General features: G+C 43.2%; 2 protein-coding genes across 11 annotated transcripts in view; both read left to right on the forward strand.

Moving 5' to 3' along the window:
* Window positions 1-26,349, forward strand: part of LOC6540672 (serine/threonine-protein kinase N) — a 32,995-nt gene that overhangs the window by 5,116 nt on the left and 1,530 nt on the right. For 2 of the 9 annotated variants that reach the window (XM_026978894.1, XM_015159071.2), the window contains exons 3-10: window positions 12,376-12,697; window positions 14,372-14,910; window positions 20,411-21,715; window positions 22,522-23,175; window positions 24,878-25,501; window positions 25,570-25,941; window positions 25,999-26,106; window positions 26,169-26,309. In XM_026978894.1, coding sequence (XP_026834695.1) covers window positions 12,376-12,697; window positions 14,372-14,910; window positions 20,411-21,715; window positions 22,522-23,175; window positions 24,878-25,501; window positions 25,570-25,941; window positions 25,999-26,106; window positions 26,169-26,309 — 4,065 coding nt within the window. Of the gene's footprint in view, window positions 1-8,171; window positions 8,352-12,375; window positions 12,698-14,371; window positions 14,911-20,410; window positions 21,716-22,521; window positions 23,176-24,546; window positions 24,757-24,877; window positions 25,502-25,569; window positions 25,942-25,998; window positions 26,107-26,168; window positions 26,310-26,349 lie in introns of those variants that run through there. The other 7 variants (XM_015159072.2, XM_015159070.2, XM_026978895.1 and 4 more) reach the window with 7 other exon arrangements.
* Window positions 16,643-20,185, forward strand: LOC26526546. Of its 2 annotated transcripts, XM_026978898.1 has the most exons (4): window positions 16,643-16,673; window positions 17,402-17,793; window positions 17,850-18,278; window positions 18,335-20,185. In XM_026978898.1, the coding sequence occupies exons 2-4, from the start codon at window positions 17,569-17,571 to the stop codon at window positions 19,940-19,942; spliced, it is 2,262 nt and encodes a 753-aa protein (XP_026834699.1). In that variant the 5' UTR covers window positions 16,643-16,673; window positions 17,402-17,568; the 3' UTR covers window positions 19,943-20,185. The 2 variants fall into 2 exon arrangements, with proteins under 2 accessions (XP_026834699.1, XP_015015527.1); XM_015160041.2 differs by lacking the exon at window positions 16,643-16,673 and having other exon boundaries at window positions 16,682-17,793.

Here is a 26,349-nt window from a genome sequence, read left to right on the forward strand (position 1 = left end):
ATGGAACCAAGCCAATGACTAAACTTCCAAGCACAGTTTTCTATGAGTTGTGATTGCAAGACTGAACTATGCATGTGCCCCATTTCGGGTGCCTCACTTTTGGCTTAATTCTTTCTCCTGGATTTTGCTCGGCGAACGGGTTTTCGCCTTGAACTCGAAAAGTGGAAAACTCGAATTCGGCGCATGCAGGTGTCCCCAATTACAGTGGGTTCTCGAAATTGGGACAACGTTAGTTAGCCAGCCTGTTCGGCTCGGCTCTTTTGGGTTGCAAATGATGTGCCCCAAAAGGAGTGTGGCAGGAGTGGAAGCCAAGAACCAAGAACCACAACAAATGCAGAAACTAGTTGCAGAAGTAGAACTCGTCTCGCCTGACACTTGGAATGTGGTGCACCTTAAGCCAGCGTCTTGAACTTGCCACACTCCGTTTGGAGTTGCAGTTGCAGTTGCAATTTCTTTGGCAACACAGCAACCGCTGCACGTGCAGCCGTCAAACAGCTGGGTATTGTTGTTTGTTTGCTTGGATTTGGTGTCTTTGCAGCCGTTGCTGGCCGTTCATTTCCATCCAATTTTCCTCTCCTGCGACGGCTGCTGCGGTAACATTGATTTCTGTATAATTTTCGTAATTTTCACTTTCACTCGACCAAAAACGAACAAATGGCAAACAAAAACAAAAGCTAGGCCGCCACTACGACAGCAACTGCGGCTATTGCCATAAAGCATTTTTCAATCAAATTAACAGCATGTTAATAGCATAACAGAGACATGCCTTTTGCGCATATGTGAGTGAGAAAGAAATAGAGATAGGGTTGACATATGCACTGAGCGTATCTGGGGCTATTTAATATACATTTTTGAGTTGGAATGGTAACAACTTTATAATTTGAAGCTAAATTGCGAAATCAACGATATAATACATTTTATTTCATTAGGTGATTTATCCAAATAATATTTACTACATTTTATACCTAAAACATGGAAATTAACCTTTACGTAAAAAGAATTTAACAAATTCCTTAACCATTAATATGTGTATATGGTCAACAAAAGTACGGCCCTATATGAAATTTTTCTCAGCACCGAAACCATGTTGCAGTAAGAAAGAGAGGAGAGAAAAGCGTGCCAGGGCTCTAATACAATTGTTTGGCAAACACCTGCGATGCTCCGTCCCTCTTCTCATCTCGCGCACTCTCCACGTTTGAGAGCCTCTCTCTGCCAATTTTCCCACTCTAAGCTGGCTTCCTCAAACAAACGTCGCTGTTGCTTTTGTTGCTTTTTTTTCGATCGATGCAAGTGTTGTTGACCGCCGAGTTTGACGCCAAAGCCAGAGCCTCAGGCGCTGCTCTCAAAATGCCGTTGTTCGTTGATTGAATGCAGCAGCAGCAGCAGCAACAACACGCCACGAGCAACAAACAACAAACAATGCTAAAAGGCTGCCCATTTTAGAGAAGAGTAAATAAATTTTAGTCAAACGGGAAATATGTTCCAGGTAATGGCAATAAGTGAGCTCTGTGAAATATTATAATATTCCTCATTTTATGCCATTTCTAAATACTACCTTTCAGGTGTTGCGTTAATTATTAATAAAACGCTTGCTACCGCTGTACTTTTAAATCAAGCAAATGACTACAATTAGTGCAAACTAAATTTTTAAGTATTACATTAGATGCTCAAAAAAAGAGGGGACATTTAGAAACAATTAACGTTGCTGTAACTGATAGTCTGAAAATAACCAAATTAGGTCTTGATAAACTCCTTATTTATGAAGCCCTTATTTAATGACATAAATAAAATTAAATAATGCAAGTGTCTGGAAATTCGATGCATTTAACTCGACCGAGTCATTCCTTTATGCATTAAAGAAAAGTTATGGTTTGAGTTCTGCGAGTTTTCCAATTTGTACCCATTCCCTGCGATAGTTGTAATCGCAGCGATAGGTGCTGCACTAATACCCCTCCTCATCTGCTATCCGCATGGTGGTGTTTGTGCGGAATCTATGTTAATCACATTACGTGAGCTCGGCTAATGCCTCGGCGATTCTGTGGGAATTGCTCTGATTTTTGTTTTTATCGGTGCAGCATTTGCAGTTGCACCTTTCAGCTCTTAATGCAATTAGTTGAAGCCGTTGTTGTGCTCCTCCCTACCTGTGTTTTCCATCAAATTCTCTTCGACACATCAGTTTTCCCACCGAGAAGTAACTGTAATGCACATGCTTTATCATTTTTAACTGTAGCGAAAACTCTGGCATATTAATTGGGTTTCCGTTGCTTGGGATTTCGGGGATAAGAGGCTTTCAACTGGGGCTGCTTTACTCTTTTACTGGCTGTTGAGAAGATGCAAATGAGAGTCGACACCCTTCGCATGATGTCTTGAAGTCAGCCATTCGGAACTTTTCAGGGGAAAAGGCGCCTTCCTCTTTGACGTCGGCCGACACTGTGGGCCCTTTTCCCTGTCTTTCCCTCTTTTTGCCCGCCCAGCCCTTCCCTTCCATAAATGATTCTTCTTGCTATTCTTCAGCCATTGTTGCCGCTGCCCTGTCATTGTGGCAACTTACAGTCCAACTTCTTTGTTGTTAATTACCGAGAACGTAGTTGAATGAAGTGCGTTGGATTTCTTGCTTTAACTAAAGAAATTAGTACCTGATTTTATAAATTAGAAAATAACCTTTGGGCAACATTGCAGTTTAATAACTTCGTTTCCTATGTTACATCATTCGTGTGCGAGATGCTTTACTGTACCTTTCCTGTTATTGTTGTACTTGTTACTGCATGTTGCTGCAGACGACAACGATGTCTTCCCACAGCCGCATCGATGCGACAGCAAAACTCAGACACAGAGCCAAGTTAAAGCTAAAGCCAAAGTTAAAGCCCGGCGACAGCCAGAGTTTTCCCTTTCGTTACGTGACAGCGCCCAAGCAATCACACGGCCCGAAAAGCACCATCCTACAGATACATTTTCAGAGACATCTACGTCTGCAGATATGTACATCTGCAACAGCCGTGGCTAAGACCTGAGACAATCTGCATATCCATTCAGATCTTAACTCGGCTTTCGTTTGCAATGTGGTAAGAGTATTCGCTTTGGCATTGTTCTGGGCTCCGTTTCCCTTTTTAATGACATAATTGACAGGTAGCCATTTTCCGGCTGAACGCGGCAAACTTTCCCGAAATATCCAATCCATTTCCATTTCATTTAAGATCTTACTAAACTGATTTCGAGGTTTATGCAACTTTTTGATAATAATGTTTTCCAGTCGTAAATTGCTGATGTTTGGGAAAGATATATCAATTTTTGTTTAAATAATAGTAGGAAACGCGTTGAATTAATTTAAGAATGTTACTGAAAAAATGTATGTGTCCTATACATACGTATATGCGATAAAGCCTAGGGTACACAGAGTACATAGCCGTCTCTCGGCTTGGACACTTTTCCTTTTTTTCTGCCTTTAAAGAAAAGGAGTTGGAAGAGAAGCGTGTAATTATGACGAAACTGGCTGACTTGTCTCGTTGGCTGGGCAACTTTTTGGGCGCTGTTTTCGAAGCGAGTGCGTGGCAGTGTTTATAGTGTTTTCATTCAGTGATCGGTGTTCGGCGTTTTGGGACTTGGGTTTGTCAACCTCTGGGATCTTGGATCGACGTGGGCTGGGCGACTGGCATGACGCATTCGACGCTTTTTGGTTTGATTGCCGCGTTTCGGTTTCGCTTTTCCGAGCGAGCGAGACTCTTATCAGTCGCTGCACTTGGCATTGGCCACATTTTCTTTTTGGCTTGCCGTTTTTTATTTTGGCTGCACATCCGACATCCGGTTTCGCGTTTTGCCAAGTAATTTCCGTTTTCCCAAAGTGCACAGTATCGGAAAACACACACCCCCACAGCGAGCCACACGTATCGATTCAAAAACCCTTTAATAACGTCATTGAATAGGTCAGCCGGGTGAGTCAGGGCCGCCGAAATGGTTGCCGGAGTGGGCTGAAACGGGACCGCCCTGGGTATGGATATCTAATTAGTCACTCGTTTGAGGGGCTTCTTCACATTTATTTTGCAAAGGGTTGACGGCCTTCAAGTCAGGTGGAGGAACTTGCAATTATTTATTCGTAGCAATGGGAAAAGTTACCAATATAACACTTAGATCCACCTTGTGCGTTTAATGAGATATTCTTAAATATTTTTGTATAAACATGCATATTTTGTGAAAATTTGTTTTTAAACAACAAACAAGAGAGGACGCTTTAGTCAATTTCCCTATCAGATACACGTTACTCAGTTTTGGGCGATTTGTGGGCGCTGGAGTGGGAATGCAAAAATAGTTTTTTGGCAAATCGATAGACATTTACAAAACGAATAAAAAAAATATATCAAAACATTTTCCAACATAGTCGGCGTTAGAGTGGAGTCACGGGTATACAAATGATTCCCAACATACCTGCATACCTAGAAACTAGCAAATAAAGTTAATAAAGATCCCGTATTTGATGGTTTGTTCTAGAAAATGAAGCCTTGGGTGAAAGAATTTCTCTAGAGCGGAGAAAGCCTTGGGCAAAGAATTTTTCTAATTGAAACGGCGCCACGCTGAGCCATGGAATTTCCCTCACTTGCTCTCTTCCCCATTTTTCCATTTTCCAGCTATTTTAAAGCTTATGCAAATGACGATACTTGGCTTATCTTCAGGCTTATTCTCCAGAATAAACAATAAACAAAGTCGTGGCCAGCTTAAATGTGTGACAGTTTCATAATAGTCGAAATATCGGAGAGATGCCGCGAGCATATTCTTAAGTTCGGAAAGGGGAGAGGGGATCTCTCTCAAATGTTAATCAAACATAGCTGTACAATTCCCAGAACTGGTACAATGGGAGTGTTGAGAAAAAAAAGAGGTGCTGGGGGGATAGAGCCAAGAGGAAAACTGAAAAGAATCTGAGCGGAGCCAATTAACAAACTTGAGTTGCAGTTATTCAGCCGCACACTCTCTTTGTGGCTCTGTCTCTTTTTTAGAGTTACTCTTTCCGGAGCATCACTTCATTGGACTACACTGGCAGAAACATGCTTCGGTTTAGTTTATAATTCTTCGAATACCACATAAATTAAGATACATAAGGATCCCTATTCTTGACCTTTTTTGTTCCTGAACTGTACTTTATATTTATTTTGAAGTGGATGATTATTGATCGAACATATCCCACTTTTGCAAGTCCCGACCCTCGACTAAGGTGTTCTTTCTAGCTACTTAGGCCGAGCTTATCCATGTATTTTCATATGAGTATCTCCCCTTGGCGATTGTGGATGCAGTGCTCTCCCACTTTTCAAGCCTTTCTTACGCTCTCCCACCAACTTATCGCTCTCTCGACTTGGAGCTTCGGGCATTGGGTCGGTGTGCTTGTCTTCAGTTCGCTCACGGACTTTGAGTAAGCCGGTTGTGTTGTAGTTCGCTGTGGTTTCGGTCGATGTTTCAGCTTGCTCGCCTGGTTCGTTTGTTATTGTTTGTGTGTGAAAGTAGCAGCGTGCTGCAGAAGCGAGTTGCATAAATTGGGAAGGCGAAGACGAAGCCTTTGTGCCTGGTGATTTTAGCGTTTTTTCCGTCGTACGGGTGTGCAGAAATATATGCTTTCAATGGATGACGCACGGATAAATGCGTTTTGGCCATGTCAATGTCCTTAATTTCGAGAGGCACGCCCACGCAACGCGAGTGCAAAAGAAAAAATACAAATCCGGCAGATAAACTTGAAGATACCTAACCACAATGGGATTAGCCGATTTCGAGCTGAGTGTAAGTTGCTAAACGAATCTACGCGATTTGGACCATTTATTTTACGGCTTCTTCTTCGGCTTCAGCGGATTTCTAGTTAATAATTAAGACAAAAGGCGAAAGATAAAAGACACAGATACAGATACTCACAGATTCCGATACACCAAACGGCGCTTGGGTGAAATTCCATTTCTCTTTTACTTTTATATTTCGTTTGGCTGCCAATCGCTTCGTAAAAAGTGAAAATCCAAGTGACAATCAATTAAAATTCGAGACCAGTCGAAAATCGATTTTCGGTTTCAAGCGGGCCAACATTTTGTTCTAATTTTGCCACAATTTCGGTGCGGCCACCTCGCGCCTCCTCTTTCACCCCTTCTTCATTGCCGCGTCTCTTTCGCTGCTTTTATTGTTATTTACGGTACTTACGCTACCGAGGCTTAACCCCAATTCACTTGTTGCATGTGCTGAATAAGCAAAAGTCGTTAAGAAAAAGAAGTGTTGAAGAAAAATGAAAATTTTCGTTGTTTTTAGTATTGTTGTCACAATCGTCGATGCCTTTCTATGGCTTTGCCTTAATGCCATGCGACTGGGTCAAAACCCCCTGCACCTCCCCCCGTTAGCCATTTTCCATATTGGGTCGAACTCGAATTACGAATTAAAAAATAAAATACGAAATAAGAAGCGTTGACAGCTTCAGTTGTCAACTAAACTAAACAAATTCATCAGCACCAGCACAAACATACTACATATGCCATAATAAGTTGTGCTTGCCTTTAAGCGTTTTTGGAAAAGTTATAGTTGACACTCGGAAAAACTCATTTCCAATTCAGTTCTCCTGCCTTTGCTGTTTTGTAATGCAAAATCTCACACTAAACCCGATTTCAGTTTGTTTAGGCGTTTGTCCAAAATATACAAAATAGTAGCAATAATAACAAAGCCAGTTTCTACCTGTCCAAATTGTAAAGCAGTCTTCTTCTCCTAAATGGTCAAGTAATTTGATTTTTTTGGCACCTTACTTCGCGGAAGCGGGTAACATGAATATGAAAAGTGAATCGGCTTTAAGTTAATTACTTTTTTGTTTAGCATTTCACTTTGTAAGGATGAATCTTCTTTAAAAACATATACTTTCTCTAATGATTTATTGTCTTGATACTCAAGCAACCGATCTTCTAGCCTTTTTGTGTTCTTATTGCAAGTTCAATCGCTAATACCTTGTATGAAGTCTGAAAATTGTGTAGATACATGGAGCGAAGATAAATTAATCAATACTATAAATTGCAATTTTTAGCCATATGTGCAAATTGCAGAGCATCTGCGTTTCTCCATCCCCATAACCACTCTTTATGTAGTTTCCTATGTAGAGTGCGAAAATTAAATCGCTCGTTTGAACCACAAAAATAAAAATACAGGCACAAATATTCCCCGTGTACGTATGTATGTGTTTTGTGGACGTGCGTGGGCCGATCAAGTGAAAAAGCATCGGATCGGCCAAGGGTACGCTATGATTTGATATATGTTTATGTTGATGTGTGCCCGTGGAGTTTATATAGCTGGCGACCTTGTTTTCGGTTTGATTTCATGTGCGTGCGGCAAACGCTTCGGGGTTTCCTGCCCCGCCGAATTCCCTTAGTGCTGGAGCTTAAATAGCAGGCTCGGTTTGCTTTTCTGTATGTTATGATATTTTTCTATTTTTTCGGAGGCAAACGACCGATTAGAAATCGTAAGTTTCATTGTTGCCCATCGGCCATTGCCCGCTGGATCGACCTCTTCACCCCCCGATGGACAATTTCGACTTCAAAGCGGGCGCCAATTATCAATTTATGAATTGCCGCGGGCCGAATCAAAGTGGTCCATCATCATTATCATTAGTTAACTGAATTTACTACGACTTGATATACTAATAAATGTTTTTCTCTTTTCTTCTCGTTGCAGGTAAATGGAAAATGTGTTTGTTTTGAGCGAAATTTGTAGAAGTTTTCCGACAGATAAAAATTCCACATAATGTATCTGGTGGATACAAGCGCACACGTGTCAATATCTGTTTGCACTCGCTTCCCTTTTGCATTCGCATGCCAATTTCAAATGCGAATTTTGTTATTTTTTCCGAAATTATGTGCGCAAATCGAAAAGCTTTCTAATCGCTTTTCCGACGCCAGAGCGTAGCGTTTTTCCTTCCTAGCATTGCAGTTTGCGACTTGGCAGCGCCTTGACATCGTCGCTTTTTATATTCGATACTCGATGTGTCCGATTCGTACTATATACATATAAGTGTGTATATATCATTAGTCCGTCGACGTGGAGGTGGGTGCCTGGTGCTTTTTATTGTGACAAATATTTGGCCAGCTTTCCCACAGCGATACATTTTTTGCGTTGTGCAATTTTTCTTTTGGAAAATGAGTATACAAATTTTCGCCTATTTCTACAGTGAGCTAACGAAAAGAAAGAAATTAAATTTGAATATACTGCAAATGTGTAACTTTCGGTGTACGAATTTCACACTCGATGACATTTGTGTAAAATAAACTAAGCAAATAGTGGAAACCCATACTATGGCATTGACCATGAACATGGTTTTCCTCAAGGACCTACGATCGCGCCTCAAGGGATATCTGCACGTATGTATTCAGGGGTGGTATTTAAACTAAAGATATGTTGGAGTTTAGGCTTATGTAAAATTTCAGTTATTTGTATTATTACCAAAGTCTACTTCCGACGACTTGCAGTTGTAACTGAAAATTCCAACTTAATGTACAGGAAACATTCCCTAAACAAGCTATTGTTATTAATAATTACCGCTATTAAATCGCTAATGTGCTTGTACATTCCGTTAAGCCTTGGTTAATTAGTTCATTAAGACAAAGAAGCTGATAAGTGAGTCGAAAAGGCTGTACGTTCTCGCTTGTTCAGTCCCTTTCTCCACGTATTTTCACTCGAATCTTCATCCCACACAAAAGTGGCGTGCGTCAACAAAAATTCATAAGTTTTTGAAAATTTATTGAAGTTTTCTGACCCCGCCTCTGCACATTTCCCCGTGCTGGGCTGCATTTTTGTGCAACTTTCTCAGTCAGGTGGTGTCATTAGGCATGTAGCGTTTATATATCGCCTTTGTCTCAATGCAACCACACCGAGTCCCGACGTATAATGAACATGTCGCTATATAGCGTATTATGCTGATTATTCAAGTATGTTGTCAGTTTTTTTTCGTTGCTCCGCTATGCTGGGCTTGCATTTTCCTTTGGCTCTCTGTAATCACGTTATGCAATCTCATTTGGCTTTATTACGGTTATCAACATCAAGATGTTTTCAAGAATGCGCCGCTGAAATTTCACATGCGAGCACATTTTCCCAGACAAACATTAGCCACACTCAAGAAAAATATCACACTTAATATATGCAACTAAAATATATTTTAATATGCGACTTATATGGGTCATAATATTCAAAATGTTTATCTAGGTATCTTTCTTTCGGAAGGGAAAAATACTTTTTTAAATTCATAATGCCTAATGCATAATTCATAAAAATTTAAATTCATACCTTGTTTGTATAGCCCTGTTTAAATTGTATATAATAATGTGTTTTGGGCTTACAAATAGTTTTTTTCCTTTACTCCTGTTAGGATAATGCATTTAAAAAAGCGACTACCTTTTTTTTTAGTTTATTATTTTAATTCAGATTACAATTATTTAACAATCATTACAAATCGACTCGTTTACCATAACAGGACGTTCCCATCATGTCTTGGGAACCTACCATATATTTTTTCAAGTGTATTTGCGATTTTGCCTAATAATTTAACTGTCCAAATAGGATGGGAAGGTGGGTGTCTAGCTGGAATTAAGTGTGGATTGACTTTTGGCACTTGCAACTCACTTTCCCGAGTTGGCTGCTTGATGCAGCATGCCGCTCCCTATCGGTTTTGATTTTAGGCTAATTGGCAATTAGCAGAGTCCACTTAAAATCGCATTACCCCATTAAAGATACTTCAGTACGTGCACCATCTTCCTTCGGAAGGAGATCGATGTTTCGGCACCAAACAAGACGGTTGCGTTCGCAGCGAATTGAGTTGCGTGGTTTGAGCTTATCGGCGGCGAACGAACCTGTTGCTGCTAAACGATTGCCGTTCGCCACGATTCGTTTTTCGATTTTTCTCCCTAACAAAGCCACACACGTACACACACACACTGGCGCACACCTAGCCGCTCGGGTAGCTGGATGTTCTCAGTAACTGTTCGGCTATAGACGGGCGTAGTTAATTCCGATTTCCCACCGGAGTTTGATAGCGGTGACTCAGAGGTGTCACCTAAGTACTGGTTATTAATCTGTCCAAGTGCTACAAATATTAACATAACTATTTGTGAAGTGCCAGTGATTCAAAGGGAAAAAGAACTAACAAAAAATGAGCAGTGTGGGTTGAAAGTGAATCAAAATGTATGAGTGTAAACAAACGGCTCGGGAATTCAAAGTTTCCTGCCAAAGTTATCTGTAGGTTCGGTGATAAGAAATCGTTACGCACTCTTTTTATTAGGTTTCTGCCAATTCAGGGCCGTATTTAATGGTGCAAGAACCTCTTTAGAAATAAATAGCAAGTTTGAGGGTCGCTGAAGCCCCACAGTGAAGGAATCCAATACAAAACATTGATTTATTGTGAAAGACGAAATTTGACAGTCATATTTAATAAAATAAGAGAACGTTTTAAATGTAAATCCCTTTGGCGACTTTCCTTACTATAAAATCCCACCAAGCACGCAATTCTTTCGGTGGTACGAATTCAAAAATAATGAGTTTTCCATAAACAATTGTTTATTGTATAGTGTTTACTCTGTACCTCTCTGCACTTGCCACTTTGTTTGGGCATATATATATGCACATGTTTTGCAAATGTAGATTTCAACAGGAATTGAAAATAAACATATTCAATCGATAGCACAACTGGGTAACTTTTGTTGCCTATGGCTCATTGTGTAAATATATACAGGCGGCTCGCCCTTAAATACAAAATTTGTGAATGCGACGAATATAAAAACTCTTAAATTTGTTGTTTTTAAAAACATAAAAATGGTTCATATGTTTCTGACAGATATGAATGAACTTGAACTTTATGAATGAGTTTATAAGATATTATGTAGTACACATTTGAATTCCGTTTTAGATTTTGTTTGAGTATAATGTGGTTGGATAAATATTTCCCAATCAAATTGAGTAATTTTTGTAGCAGGAACTCTGTTTTTCTAGCTCTGTTCTTGGGAAATACTATTTAGTTGAGAAACTGAAGACGGATAAGAAATAACGCAAACTCATTAGTTAATAAAATAAATGATATTAGGCACGTGCATATAATGAATGCGTTTAATTTAATTCCTTTTGATTTTTGTTGCCAACTGACTTTCCATTCAAGCAGACTTTCGCCTATCAAACAGTTAAGTTAAGTTAATGTTCTGATAACTAAATTCGACGAGAAAGTGTAGCACAGACAATGACATTCAATTGAAATCGATCGATTAGAATTCCAATTTGCATAGCAGTTACAGTCGGCTTGTTCGCTTGTTTCAAGTGACACCTTTGTCGACTTTTCCCGGCAAAAGAAACGACGAGTGGCTATCAGACAGAAGCAATCGAGAATCGTTTAATGAGAAAGCCAAAGAAACTTGTTAAACTTCTAGAAAAAGAAGAACAAGGAGGCAAGCAGGCAAAAAGGCAGAAGAACCTGGAGGGGGAGGCAAAAACATTTTCCAGATAAACGGCAGTTGGAGTCGTGTGAATAAAAGTGTGTATTTTTTTGTGGGTCAGGCTGTTCCTAATTACCGTGAACTTGTCAGCGCACACAAAACGGCTGTAAAATGACCAAAGTGAGGTAATAAACCCGGAGGAATTAACGAGAAACTCGAGTGAATAATGTCCAAGCTGGTGAAGAGAATCCGAAGCATGATCAATCCAAGCAACCAGCGGGATCGCGAAGATACCGCCTCGGTATCCACATCAGAGGGTTTCAGTGCTCGCAGGAAGTGCCACTCACTGCCCCGAAGGAGCAATAGACACCCGACCGCTCGACGTTCGAATAGTGGTCTGTGGAATCGACTGGTCACCAATGTCTTTGGAACGGAAGATTCGTTTGACTTTGATAGCGATGACGACAGTGGTGGTGCTATATTTTACACCGACTCGGTTAACGGGTCAAACTATGAGATATCTGCTGAAGTGAGTTAGTAGAACGAAGCTGGAAACCATTTCTAAGATTTTAAAGCAATTAACTTTGGCTTGAGTTTCCAACTTTTAATTATCATTATATTAACCATTATATTTTGGTTACAGTTCTTGAAGTGTATTCATCTCCTTGGATTTTAAATTCTCTGTGCCAATCTGGCACTTGCAATACCATATACCATTCATTTATCATTTGATTCATATTTGAACTTGAACTTTCGACGTTTTATTAAATTAACTGCAAGAGGTGGCGCAGTTTGCAGTACTCTATACGTATCTTAAAGTTTATTAAAATACTGATTGAAGACACTCAAATGTACTGTTCAGTGTTTATGATGACGCCAGAAACTTTTTTAAGTTTTAAATAGTTTAAACAAGTGTATTTACAAATATGTGTAAAACCTTTCTCTTATTCACTCATTTTCTTATCAACAGGGCGAATACATAAAGCATCCCGTTCTGTACGAGCTCAGTCACAAATATGGTTTCACAGAGAATCTGCCGGAGAGCTGTATGTCCATACGGCTGGAGGAGATCAAGGAGGCTATTCGGCGAGAGATCCGCAAGGAGCTGAAAATAAAGGAGGGCGCCGAGAAGCTCCGCGAGGTGGCCAAGGATCGGCGATCCCTCAGCGATGTCGCCGTTCTTGTCAAGAAGAGCAAAAGTAAACTTGCCGAGCTGAAGTCCGAGTTGCAGGAGCTCGAAAGTCAAATCCTCCTGACATCGGCCAACACCGCCGTTAATAGCAATGGACAAGGTGAGCATCCAATAATTCCCACAGAGATTGAGTAACTTTTCCTAGCTCTGACTCGCTTTTCGTTTCGAAAACCCACTGAAAGCGAGACTTTCAAAAACCAATTATAAACTGTTGCAATTATACGAGAGCAAAAGTTTCGTGCAACATGTTTTGTGGGCAAGTGTAACGAGTCAAGTGTATTCCCAATAAAAACGAGGGCGTGGCAAGGGGGCGGGGCGCGGGGTCACTAACGAAGTTATAACCAAAACAAGCTCCAAGAAAAAGTTTGGCCACTGCGATGATGTTGGAAGATGTTCCTTTTTGGGTGGAAGATGAAGATAAGGTTGTGTGGTGAAGTTGTTAGTTAATTCAATTTCGTGCTCGTTGTAAAGTGTAATTCAATCAACCAAAATGTTTGGTGCATTCTGAGTCATGTAGTTTGCGAAGTTTAGTTGAGTACATTTCGTATAAAACTATTTTTATAAACAAAGATTTCTCGAAAATGTATTCAAAATCTTTGATATAAATAAATACATTTTAATAAATATTATTAGGTGGTTTTTTTCTTTGCAATGCATAACTTTGATCGATTTTTAAAACAGTTACTATTTTAAATTGCCAAATAATAGAGCGATAATTTACTAATCAAAACCTATGAATGAATAATAATTCTAATTAACAAACCATTGCAATTTCTTACAAACAAAGATTTCAGTTTACCGAAATAAAAACCAAACAAAAATGAAAGTACATCGTTCAGAAAAAGGGCAACATCAAAACCTTACGAAAGCTGAAATTGTTCAGGGCTTTGGGAATGGTTAAGTTGGTCTTTAACGAGTCTTTGTCACGCATTTGCTTTTGCCACACTTTTCTTGGCCCATCACCTAATGCTTCATGGTGACAAGTAAACATTGTGTTGGGCGTTAAAGATCTGATTATCGCTCGTATCTTTAACAAAACACTTTGTGATAGACTTGGTGACAGACGAAATGCTGTCTTCGTTTTCTTCAGTTTATGTGAGCCAACCTATTGACACAACTGCCTTAAATGTGAAACGTTTGGTTTGTTTACATTTCCGAATGGAGACAGCGTTCTGGCATTCGATATATCTGCTTCCGTGTTTGGCCAATCCCCTAACAGAAGCATTTGGCCCAGAAGAACCCTCCACTGTTGCATTGTGTGGCGCCAGAGTCGACTTTCCATATGTCAGACGATTGACATGTTTGGCAGCTGTCAAAGAATGCTGCACAAATGCCTATTCTCTCTGAATAAATAGATGGTGCATATAGATCTAAACACACATATTTTTAGTTTGTGCCAAACAAATAGCCTTTCAAAAGGAAACAAAGGGAGAAGAAGGTCATAAACAAGTTTTTTTCGCCGGTTTTTTTTTGTTGAGAAAATTTGGATCAGCGCTGCTGATCGCTTAAATTCATTTCTTTAGCTCCCGCTTATTTATTATTAACTTGACAAGCAGAAATGAAAATATTGATGAAATCCATAGCTATGTTATTTAACTTTTCCGTTGGTTTTTCAAAGTCCTTGTCCTACACTGATATTGATAGATTAGAAAACTTCTTGTGCTACAGTTTATGTATCTAAACTGAACAAAAAACGAGTCTAGGATAGAGATTATGCAATAGTTGTTACGAAATTCAGATTAATAATGAACCTAATCGTTCCCATTTCTTTCAGAATCGATCACTGCCTGCATTGACCCCAATGGCGGTTTCTTGGTCAGCGGTGCTGTTGGTGGCTTGGGCGGCGGAAGCACGGCTCTGGAAGGTGGCGTACCGGCCACTGCCAATGACAAAGTGCTCGCCTCGCTGGAGAAGCAGCTGCAGATTGAGATGAAGGTGAAGACCGGGGCGGAAAACATGATTCAGTCGCTGGGCATCGGATGCGACAAGAAGCTGCTGGCGGAAGCCCACCAGATGCTGGCTGACTCGAAGGCCAAGATAGAGTTTTTGCGCCTGCGCATCATCAAGGTGAAACAGAATCGCGAGCAGGCTGATCGCCTCAAGGCCTCGCGCCAAATGATCGACGAGCACGGCCAGACGATCGGCGGGAACAACAGCAGCCAGCCGCAGAGCCTGGAGACGACGCTGGAGGAGCGGATCGAGGAGCTCCGCCATCGACTGCGGATCGAGGCAGCCGTCGTCGATGGAGCCAAGAATGTTATCCGCACGCTGCAGACGGCGAACAGGGCACCGGACAAGAAGGCTTTGCAGGAGGTGAGTGCCATCTTGTACATTTTGGTTTGGTTTTTGAGTATACTTAGGGGAAACTTGCAGACACACTGTCTACTTTAAATAGAAGCTTATATATCTACGGGGAATCATGTGTGCAAACAATGTACAAATCTAAATTGTACTTGATAAGTTAAGAATCCAAACTTTAGATAACTAGATGGTGGCTTCAGTTAACGAAGTTCCACTGTGCTTGGTAATTCAAAAGGAATCGGTATTAATGCTAATACCAGAGTTAATTAGAGCTGGCTGGTAGCCAGGTAGACACATAACCCTGCGAGTTTTCCCCCGCAAAGCTGAAATCAGGTGTGCATGCTTCCATATGGCCACACGACGTATGAATCATGTTTGAAATATACGTGCGTATACGTGATTTTTTTCAACTTGTGGCAACGTCTTGTGAAACGGGGAGCAGGAAGGAGGCAGAGCTAATTATGCGGCTGCTTTAAATATTTTTCACTTCGTCCGCTTTCGTTTTAATTTCAATTTTTTTTTGTCGTTTACTGTCGTCTCATTAATTAAACGGACGTGGAACGTCGTCATTACTAGAGCCCAAGAAAAATGATTTGGCAAGTGTGCTCAGGGCCTGCCCTAATAATTTTGCCATTAGCTTTTTAGTTCATTTAAAATTTTTTAGTTAATGGTATCGCTGACAGAAAAATGGTCTCAAAATAAACGCGAAACGAGTATTTTTTCTTAATTTCACAATGCATTTAACACTGAACGTATGTGCAGCGACATACATACATACATATATGTATGTTCCTTATTTCCCAATGTCTGCTCTTCCTGTCGCGTGGCAAGCTCCCTTTTCTCCTCGCCGTGATTTATCTTTTCACCGATGCTCGTGCGGTTTTGTCTTTGGATTCAACATAAACGTATACGTAGACACTTAGCTTCCGCAGAAGCTACTGCAACAACACGTTGTCCGGGCTGTGGCCTAAATATTCTATTTGCAGGCCCCATTTTCATATTTATTTGTTCTGCGTTGCGGTTGCATCTGTCAGATGCAGAAATAAAAAGCTGAGAGCAGCAGTGCGTTTTATATCAATAGGAACAAGTTTTTCTTTAACAAGACAAGCAATGGAGTTCTCTATTTTGGGATTATCGGATCGTGTTGAATCAATCATTTTTAAGAACTTACCATTGTACTGATTTTTCTAAAGCATACCATAAGAATATTGATGTTTTTTGATGTTTTAATCATAAGCATATTAGTTTGTTCTTTCTATACAGTACTTTTGTTGCTGTGCATCCAAATATCGCAGAAGTTATTACGATCTGCTAAACAATAAACACAAAACTTTGCCGCTGCCCTTTTGGCCATTTGGAAGCGTTTTGCTACACATTTTTAGAACTATGCCGTCCGCTGGCACACAAACATTTAATATATAAACCCGTCTATATGTCTGTGCCTCTGCTTAATCGGCCAAAAACGAGAAACGTATAAAACCGTCATAAGAATCGGAGCGCAAAGTTCTCTGGCCAGCATATGGGAAATGTGTTGTTTCATGTGCGTGTGAATGTGCGTTTCTCTAGTGAATTTTCCCAAGCAGCTTTTCCTTGGCGATCAGTATGAGTTGGATCGCTGTTGGCTACGTGCGATGCCGCATGGTGTTTTCCGATATTTTATAATTATTTTTCAATTGCCGCGTCTTTCGTTGCGTTCGTGTACTTTTGTTTCTTGTGTTAAAATGCCACTAAATGTGGAATGAAATAATAATAATAATAATAATGCAATAATTGAAGTAAGCTCGCAAAAAGCACGCACACACGCTATAAAAGTGGAATTCAGTGGATGAGCTTGTCATTAGCTCTTCGACATTACGCATACGCAGCGTGTGCTGCAGGTTCTATGCGGTTATCCACCCGAAATTGCGTAATTCTCTGTTTAATAGTCAGCTCTTCACTCAGTTTCTCTGAATTCGTTTTGGGGTCATCTTGCAATTTTAGCGTAACGAAAAAATCGTGTTAAAAATAAAATCACATAAATTTAGAAACACGAATTTTACAAAATCTAAGAAAAACCGAAAGTGTTTTCGTTCCGCCCCATCCATTTAGTAACCCCCACGACTATAGTGTGTGTGCGTTTGTCGAATGAAGCTAAAAATAGCGAAAACAAAAAAGCCAAGTTAATATAGTTCAAACTGCCTGTAACGAATTTTTCGGCTTACAAAAAGAAAGTTGTTTAAAAAAGTGTTTGAGCAGAAGTAATTGGATTTTAATAAACACACCGAGAAATTCTGAGCAATATAAACATTAAAAAGAATTCCTAGAATTTGTTTTAACTGTATACAATTCATGGGAATAGCTTTAAAATTGTAAACAATGTGTGGGGATGTTACCACAAATTGTTGATATAAAATTACCCTTAAACATTTGCAATTCAACTGGCATTTAAGCCGTGAATGTACGAAAATTATTTAATGTTTGGTCGACAGTAAGAACTATCAAAACGGCTTCTCGATATTTTTAGCCGGAATATAAATTTCGTGTGTGACGTATATGCAAATATATGTATATACATAGGTATACAGTGCGTGAGTGTATTTATGTGAAGATATCGATGGCACCTTGATCCACAATATAACCACAGTCAAAATGTGTTTATGCCACGACCGCAAAACTAGTGCTTAGGAAGTCATGAGCACGCCCACGCCCACTCCGGGGTCGGTTCAGGGCCAGCAAGTTCCACTGCCCCATGAACTGACCGCCGAGTGGACCGTGCGAGCACATCTAACTTTTGCCCGAGCCGGAGAGACAGTGCAAAAGGAGTTCAGTGCTCCGGACACTGTGCAGCCGGTGCGAGTGGTCTACAAATGGTGTACGCCCTGCGAGGAACCAGAAGCAGAACAGGATGTGGACAAGGCAAGTCGTGACGGAAATCTACCAAACTTTATTTATATCCTTAAACTCCTCTACAGACAGCGGCTACTGCGGGAACTAGCTTCCGTTCCACAAACTCCTCGGCCACCACCAATGCGGACTCGGCATTTGGCAGTCCCCACGCTTCCAGGGCTCTAAGCAAACCATCTCTACCCACTGATTCCGCTCCTCCTCTTGGAGCCACTGCCCAAGTGTGTGGAACCCGCTGCCGGAGCACCTGCAACATTGTGGTGTCCGCTGTGGCCGATTTCTTGCCTCAAGAAGCGGGAGCCGGGTCAGTGAATGAGCCCTTTGTGTACCACAGCAAAGTGCGAGCACAGCAGCTAAAGGACGCCTTCTCGCAAACAAGCGACACGGAGGAGCAGCCAGCAAAGCGACGTCCAGCTTATGAGCATCGAAGGGCTACCACCGAAGCGCTGATGAGTTTCGCCAGCAAGCGACAAGTCGAGGAGGCTAACACCTATGTGGTGGGGTTTCAAATTCATAATTGTGCTTTCAGTTTTTAACTTATTAAAATCCTCAGCCCACCTATTCGCCCACGCCCACGACACCATCGTCTACATTTAAATCGGCCTCGATGTCGAGAATTCCACCGCTCGCTGGCAACATAAGCCAAGGAACAGCTCCTAAAATACCCAACTTGGGCGAGAAGAAACCCCGCACTGTCCACATCGATGTCTACTGCACCGGCTCAGAGGGAGATGAGGAGGAGGAAGCTGATGATGAGAGGCACGCAGATGAAGAGCCCTCTAGCTCCTCCGACTCCGAGCTGGCTGGTAGCAAGCGATACGAACTGGACTCGAATTCCACCCCTCAAACCGTGCTGGACAATGAGCAGATGCTACTGCGCCATCAAAGAATCTCTGGGGGAGCTATGCCCAGGCGTTTGGCTCAGAATCAGGCGAAAAATAAAGGGGAAAACCAGCAGCAAGGCAATCTTAATTTGGGTCATGCCATTACAAAGTGCAGCACAGCCGAGGAAGTGTGCGAGTCCAAGCAGTTGCTGTTCCGCAAACACATTGGTGATCAGCGTGCAGCCAAGTTGGCCAATCTACGTCAGAAATACATGCGCCAGCCCAGCGATGAGACGATCAGCAGCACATACCCCAACTCCTCGCGGTCTACGATGCCCAGGGATGCCACCTGCAGCAGCATTTCCAGCGCCGTGGGAGGAACGGATTGTGTAGATTCATCCTGGAAGGATACAGACGATCTAGATACACCAATAGCATCTTTTGGATTGACCAAATCCGACAGCTTTGACTATGAGAACTCTCTTGATCGCCTGCGGATAAGCCAGATGGAGCGCCTTTGGTCCCGTCAGCACTCCTTGGACCAGAGCCACGCACAAACCCACCTGGGAGCACCATCCCCTCATGCTCTGCAAACAATCACGGAGGTGCAGTCCCAACGAAGTTCCTTTCAGCGAAGCGATACCATCCCCTCGGAATCGGATGGCTTCTCGGATGCCAATGGATTCAATACCTATCCGGGAAGGCAGTCGCAGTTGCAGCAGATCTCGCATTTTCCTCGTAATCGGCCAGGTTTCCTGCAGTTCTTTGGACCCTCCGGTGGGCCCGGAGTTGCGGCACAACCCACTCCGCCAGCCACAGCACCTGTTCAACCCGCTGCGTCTGCTACTACGGATCCGTTCCGACTTCTCCATCCGAGTTTTCGATGGAAGAGCGAAGCCCGCGATAACCTGAGCGTACAGGTTGCTCCCGGATCACCATCTTCCGAGCGTAGTTCCCCCCAACTCCTGTCGGCTGCGACCACAGTGGTGCGTTGCGGTAGTGAGGCGCCGCCAAGCACCACCTCCGCTAGTACTTTTGGGACCACAGTGACGCCTTCGCCACTTCCAGTGCGCCGTTTTGAAATCTCACGCGACAGTCCAAGCCTCGCAAGTGAAGCATCCACTTCCGTTTCCGGGTACACCCACGAACATTTGGAGAAAGCTCGTCGCTTCGGCAACGTGGTGGCCATGAGAAAACCTGGCCATCATGTAGGACCCACCAAGAATCCGAATTGTCAATGCGAAAGCTGTCAACGTTGGCTGGCTGAGAGGTTTCAGCTTCGCGGAAGAGCCTTCTCTCTAGGCGAGAAGCCCTTACTAAGACGTCCACAGCAATAAACAAAAATACTGATCAGTTCGAGCATACTTTTCTTTGTCTTAGGCTTGCATTTAACACATTGCTTTTCAGATTGATACGCCCCTATTAACCCAATACCTAAATCCGAATCTAAATCCAACTTTATTTCCGATTAGTTGTAAGCCATGTAAGCGAATGTTCCTCACGCAAAACAAAACTTGTGCGCTGAATCAATTTAATGTTGTAATAAAATAAAGCAATAGTTTTAACTAGAAATGCATCTTTTACTTCGGTGGTTGAATGAAAATCAAATTTCTTTAACAATGTTTATAAAATAAACTTTTTTTAAAGGTATTTCTTTATTTGACAACTGTGTTTAAATAATTTTAAAATGCTACATGTAAAGAAAGGCTTGTTGAATTTCTTACAAAATATTTGGTAGTACATCAGAGGGGAATAAAATGATTACTTGTATGACCAAACTATTAATTCGATTTATTTTAAAACAGGCCCATGGACGTTTGTCGGAATCGTCGCGAAAACTAGATCTCTTGCGCTACTCCTTGGATCTACAACGCCAGAAGCTGCCCGCTGATTCGCCCGTCGCCCAGCTCTTAAAAACGGAGCTGCAAATCGTCCAGCTATCGACCTCCCCAGCTCCCGTCACCTACACTTCACTGCAATCCGGACAAGCAGGTATACTGGGCGGAAAGCCGTACCAGTCGGTGTCCTCGCTTGGACGCTGTGCCAGTGTCACCGGAAAACTCGAGGTTCGCTTGCTGGGCTGCCAAGATTTGCTGGAAGATGTGCCTGGCAGATCACGGAGGGACAAGGACAACAATTCCAGTCCGGGTGATTTAAGAAGCTTTGTCAAGGGCGTAACCTCACGCAGCAGTTCAAAGAGCTATTCGGTGAAGGATGAGACCTCCATTGAGATCATGGCGGTCATCAAGCTGGACAATATCACCGTGGGCCAGACGTCGTGGAAGCCATGCTCGCAGCAGGCCTGGGATCAGCGCTTCTCTATCGATCTAGACCGGTCGCGTGAACTGGAGATTGGAGTTTACTGGCGCGACTGGCGATCTCTGTGCGCCGTAAAGGTGCTGCGCCTGGAGGAGTTCATCGACGATGTGCGACATGGCATGGCATTGCAGCTGGAACCACAAGGTCTGCTATTTGCAGAGGTCAAGTTCTTGAACCCCATGATCTCACAGAAGCCAAAGCTGAGGCGCCAGCGTATGATTTTCAACAGGCAGCAGGCGAAGAACATCTCGCGGGCCAAGCAGATGAACATCAATGTGGCCACTTGGGGCCGCCTGCTCAAGCGGAATGCTCCTAATCATGTGCACATGGGATCGATGGGATCTGGATCTTCCATAACCGGTAGCTCTCCTATGGTGGTCGGTGGATCTCGCGACTCTGAGTCGCCGATTTCGAGAACTCCCTCATCCGACGCACTGGTGGAACCGGAGCCCTACACGCCAGGAGAACAGGCACAGAACTTGGAATTCGATCCTGATGCAGGCGTTAATGAACACGTCGAGACGCCAGGTGAATACCCAGATCCGGCGGCCAGTGGTCTGAGCGGAATGCGACCCCTGTCCATGCACATGCAGGGAATCAGTGTCTTGCCACCGGAATCGCCACCCGTGGCCGCCGGAGCAGCTGGTCGACCCAATACGCTCAGCTTACAGATGACAGGTGCCAGTAAAGGACAGGCGATCCAAGGTGGCCGGACTGCAGCTCCCACAACGGCGCCACCGCCGCCACCCGTGCTCAAGTCGACATCCACCACTCCGATACTGGATCAGGAGGTAAGTTAGCTCATTTACTTCACAAGCAATCCGTGTACAGTTCAGTACTTGACCGACCCTGTATAAAGATCTGCGTATGTACTTAGCTGTGTACCCGTAGCTGGTTTGATCGTTGTGCCTGCCACTGCTCCTCCGCCTACTCTCTCATGTATTTATCCACCCACCTATGCACACACAAGCACTCAACTGTACAGTCATCACATTATGAAATTTTGGTGTTGGGTTCGCATTAAGTATCTCTCTAATCTGTACATTTGGAACGGTAGTCGCACTCCATACAGAATCATTATTGTTCGAAAAATTGGCAGAACATTTTACGAGCTTGAATTGAAGGCCCAATTTCCTTATATTTGTGTGCAGCTACACAGAAAAGTGTAGTGAAAAGTAAATTGAATGAAATTAAATATGACACGAAAAAAACTTTTTGAAACGGCTTACATTTAAATGAAAAAAATAATTGGACTTATCTTTTGAACTTTTTTTATGCTATGAAAGACCCAAAACGGGCACATATCATATTTTAAAAGTTAAAGAAAATTAGTTTACGCTTAAGATTTTCCCGCCTCCTCTGCCATTAAGTTTTCATCAGATTCATTCATTACTATCGTTCACTTTTTCTCTATATCCTCTCTTCGCTTTCTTCAAGAAAAGCCTTTCTTTTCCTCGCCTACTTTATTCATCTGCCAGTATTATTTTTTTTTGTGGCCCACCATCATCATGTTCTCTACCTCTCTCTGTCTGTGTGTTTTTGTGTGCCCGTCTCGGTTTCCGTTCCGTATCGTCATGATTTCGTTAATCGCCGACAGCTGCAGGATGCCCTGCACGAATTCGATTTCCTGTCGGACCTGGACTCACGTCCCACTACGCTGCGCCGACTGCTAAAGGAGCAGAACATGTCGCTGGATGCCGGGGCGCTGGAGAACCTGCTGCTACAACAGCAGCAGACTGAGCAGCAGGCGCTGCAGCAGCGCCAGCGCCAGGAGCAGTTGCGTCTGCAGCAGTTCCAGGAGGCGCAGCGCCAGGCGATCCTGGATCTGTGCGTGAAGCAGAGAGAGCCCGAGGAGCAGACATCACCCACCCTTGCCAACCAAACGCCGTCGTTCCCACCGCTTGCCAGCAATCAGATCATGCCAAGCTTAAATGCCCGCCCCAGCCCCAGCCAAAGCCAAAGCCCAAACCACAATGAATTTCAGTTGCAGCAGCATCCACATCCCGCCCAGAAACCGACGAATCCCGAACCACCATCCGCTGTGGCACAGCAGCTGCACCGGCCGGTCCTAATCCTGCCGCCCGTGGTGCTCCTGGGTGGTCGGGAGGAGGACCGATCGGTGCCACCATCGCCACTAGTCGAGTATCCCGAGGACGACGATGAGTATCTGTACCGGGGCAGCAACGAAAACCTGGGCAACCGGCTGCACTCCAGCCACAGCTCCAGTGCCGGCGATCGTTTCTGTGTGGAGGTTAGGAGGTTTTTCATTTCCTGGTTTGGTTTCCGGTTAATTTCTGTTCTCGAATTCTGATTTACTTTCCTTTTATTTAATATTTTTACTAACCTTATTTTCCTTTTGATTTCTTACATGTTTGTTTTGTTTTTGTTTCGAGTTGGGTTACCTGTTTCTTCTTTAAATGTGTGTATGTTTCTGGTTTGGCTTTAGACAAAAAACATTTGAAGCCCCAAAAATTGTGTATAAACATTCGATTCACACTCATTTGCACTGTAATCAATGCGCATTCACAAGCACCCCAAACAACTAATATAGTCGTAGTAGAACTAACTAAAAGTTTAGCTTCGAATGTGACTCACCATTTAATTAACAGTGTTTAATAGATTGATGTAGATAGTGGCTTGAATATTTGCAAATTAAATTACACATAGTTCCTATCGAAAGGCAAATTAAATTATATATATTAAATTGTCAATTTTAATGGTACACATGAAAGCGGCACAGCTTAATCTAATGTAGAAATAGTTTTTTTAAATGTTTTTATAACATGTTTTCAAATAATAGGCAACTTGAGAGCTTTAGAATTTGTTTTAGATCTTAAATTTCCCACTTATTTGACGAGGAACAAATATGATCGCCGCGATATAAAAGCTAGAAGTGACAATTTTAAACTCTTTAAATAGACGCGCTTCTGGCGAATGACAGCAAAAAGATCAGAGGAAATAAGAGGTGATATGTCTTGGGAGAATGGGGCCTTAAAGAGGCACCCAAAAGTGCGCCAGTTCACGTGCCAATGGTCGGGAAATGTGTTATTTTTTGTCACCCACGGCCACCTTCCGTTTTCCCCCTCACGTTGCAACGTCAGTGTTCCCCATTTCCATTTTCATCCAAGATGTTTGTCCCTGTGTTCGCTTACCTTTGTATCTATGTGTCCAAGCTATGTACTCATCGTTATGTGCGCTGTTGTCACATTTTCCTTTCGGTTGGTCATTTATAGACCCAAAACAACGACGCAAATGCTTGGCCTCTGGTCATGACTTTGGCACTTGTTCGCCTTCAGTTGGTCGGCGCGGTTTTAGCCATCCCGCCTAAGTGTCCTATCGGTATCGATCGAAATGTAGGAACGTTATGATTGTGCCAACCTTCCATGCGGTCAGCCAGGTCTTAAGGCAGATGTTTGCGGTCCAGCTACAACAGCATCAGCAGCAGCAGCGCACATCCTTCAATCAGCTCCATCACCTTGATTTGTCGCCCTCGCGAACCATCAACCAACTGTTAGTGTGTTCATGCGCATCCAATCCTGTACCTTCTGCTGTATGTGTGTTTCTTGGGTTCAATCAAATCCCCGATCAATCAAGCATACTATGAAGAACCATCCTCTTGCAGGCCCGTATTAGTCTTGTACATATTACCCTCGAACCGATCAATGCCAGCCGGACGACCAGTTGCCTGATCGAGGAGGTAGCCGAGCCGGATTCACAGCCGGAGATTAAGCCGGTGGCAGAAGCGCAATCTGCCAAAGTATCCGAAGCTTCTGTCGAAAGTATTGTCCTCGAGACAGTTGAAAAGTTAGAAACAGCAGACCAGGTCCAGCAGGTAATCGCCAGGAATTTAAGTGAACGGATTCCTTAAGCTCTCAAGTTGTAGCCACTAATAAATGTTTTCCTCCACTCTAACTCTCCATAGTGACTAAAGTTTATATTCTTGTACGTCCTAGGTTATACCACAGTTGGGCAAGCTTTACGTGGGCAGTAGCCAGCAGCAGTATGCGCAGCAGTCTTCGCCCATCATCCAGGAGCCAGCTACTCCTACTATTTACGGAAACAGTACCGCTGCCGGTGCGCCGCAGTTCCCACAGCCCGCCCAAAGGCAAGAGAAGCAGCCCTCACAGCAGCAGCCCATCTATGCTAACCAGTATGAGCTGAATGTGGCCAAGGCGGCAGCAGCAGCTTCAGTTTACTCACTCAGCTCCTCCACCACTAGCAACTCCAATCAGCAGCAGCAGCAGCAGCAGCGCAGGAATGTGGCCCGTGGTCTGCAGTATCGTGAATCCGGAGGACTCGAGACCGGCCGGGCTGGAAAGCAGCCTCCCAATGCTGGCATGTTGTCAATGGACAACTTCCGTTTGCTAAGCGTTCTGGGACGCGGCCACTTTGGCAAGGTGATCCTGTCCCAATTGCGAAGCAACAATCAGTACTATGCCATCAAGGCGCTGAAGAAGGGAGACATCATCGCCCGCGACGAAGTAGAGTCCCTGCTTAGTGAAAAGCGCATTTTTGAAGTGGCCAACGCCATGCGCCATCCGTTCTTAGTTAACTTGTATTCGTGCTTCCAGACCGAGGTAAGTTGAGACAAGCTTGGGAGTTATAAGTTAAAGCATAACTTGTTTTTACTTTATTATTGTGTTAGCAACACGTATGCTTTGTGATGGAGTACGCTGCTGGCGGAGATTTAATGATGCACATCCACACGGACGTGTTCCTGGAGCCGAGAGCCGTCTTCTACGCCGCTTGTGTGGTTCTGGGTCTGCAGTACCTGCACGAGAACAAGATCATCTACCGGGACCTGAAGCTGGACAATTTGCTATTGGACACGGAAGGATATGTGAAGATTGCGGACTTTGGTTTGTGCAAGGAGGGCATGGGCTTCGGCGATCGCACGGGCACTTTCTGTGGCACGCCTGAGTTTCTGGCACCGGAAGTGCTCACGGAAACTTCATACACACGAGCCGTGGATTGGTGGGGCTTGGGTGTGTTGATCTTTGAGATGTTGGTTGGTGAGGTAGGTCGGATGCAACAATCTTTAATAATTCAGTGCATAATCAATTAATGTTTACAGTCGCCATTCCCTGGTGACGATGAGGAGGAAGTATTCGATTCAATTGTCAATGATGAGGTGCGCTATCCGCGTTTCCTCTCGCTGGAGGCCATAGCCGTGATGCGTAGGGTAAGCTGATTGATTGCATAAGTAACTATTCGAAGCAGAACTTAATTCCAATTAATTGGCAGCTTTTGCGCAAGAACCCAGAGAGACGTCTGGGATCGTCGGAACGGGATGCGGAGGATGTTAAGAAGCAGGCATTCTTCCGGTCGATTGTGTGGGATGACCTGCTCCTCCGAAAAGTTAAACCCCCATTTGTGCCGACAATTGTAAGTTAAATTGCAAAATGGTGTATAAAATTGTATATAT

The sequence above is a fragment of the Drosophila erecta genome, unplaced genomic scaffold, assembly GCF_003286155.1.
Source record: "Drosophila erecta strain 14021-0224.00,06,07 unplaced genomic scaffold, DereRS2 tig00000055-arrow-pilon, whole genome shotgun sequence".
Taxonomy (NCBI): domain Eukaryota; kingdom Metazoa; phylum Arthropoda; class Insecta; order Diptera; family Drosophilidae; genus Drosophila; species Drosophila erecta.

Excerpts from the sequence above, each read along its gene's own strand:
- LOC26526546 (XM_026978898.1), top strand. The coding sequence starts at position 17,569 with ATGAGCACGCCCACGCCCACTCCGGGGTCGGTTCAGGGCCAGCAAGTT. Across the intron at positions 17,794-17,849 it reads CAGAACAGGATGTGGACAAG|ACAGCGGCTACTGCGGGAAC; the intron begins GCAAGTCGTGAC and ends ACTCCTCTACAG. Across the intron at positions 18,279-18,334 it reads AGGAGGCTAACACCTATGTG|CCCACCTATTCGCCCACGCC; the intron begins GTGGGGTTTCAA and ends TAAAATCCTCAG.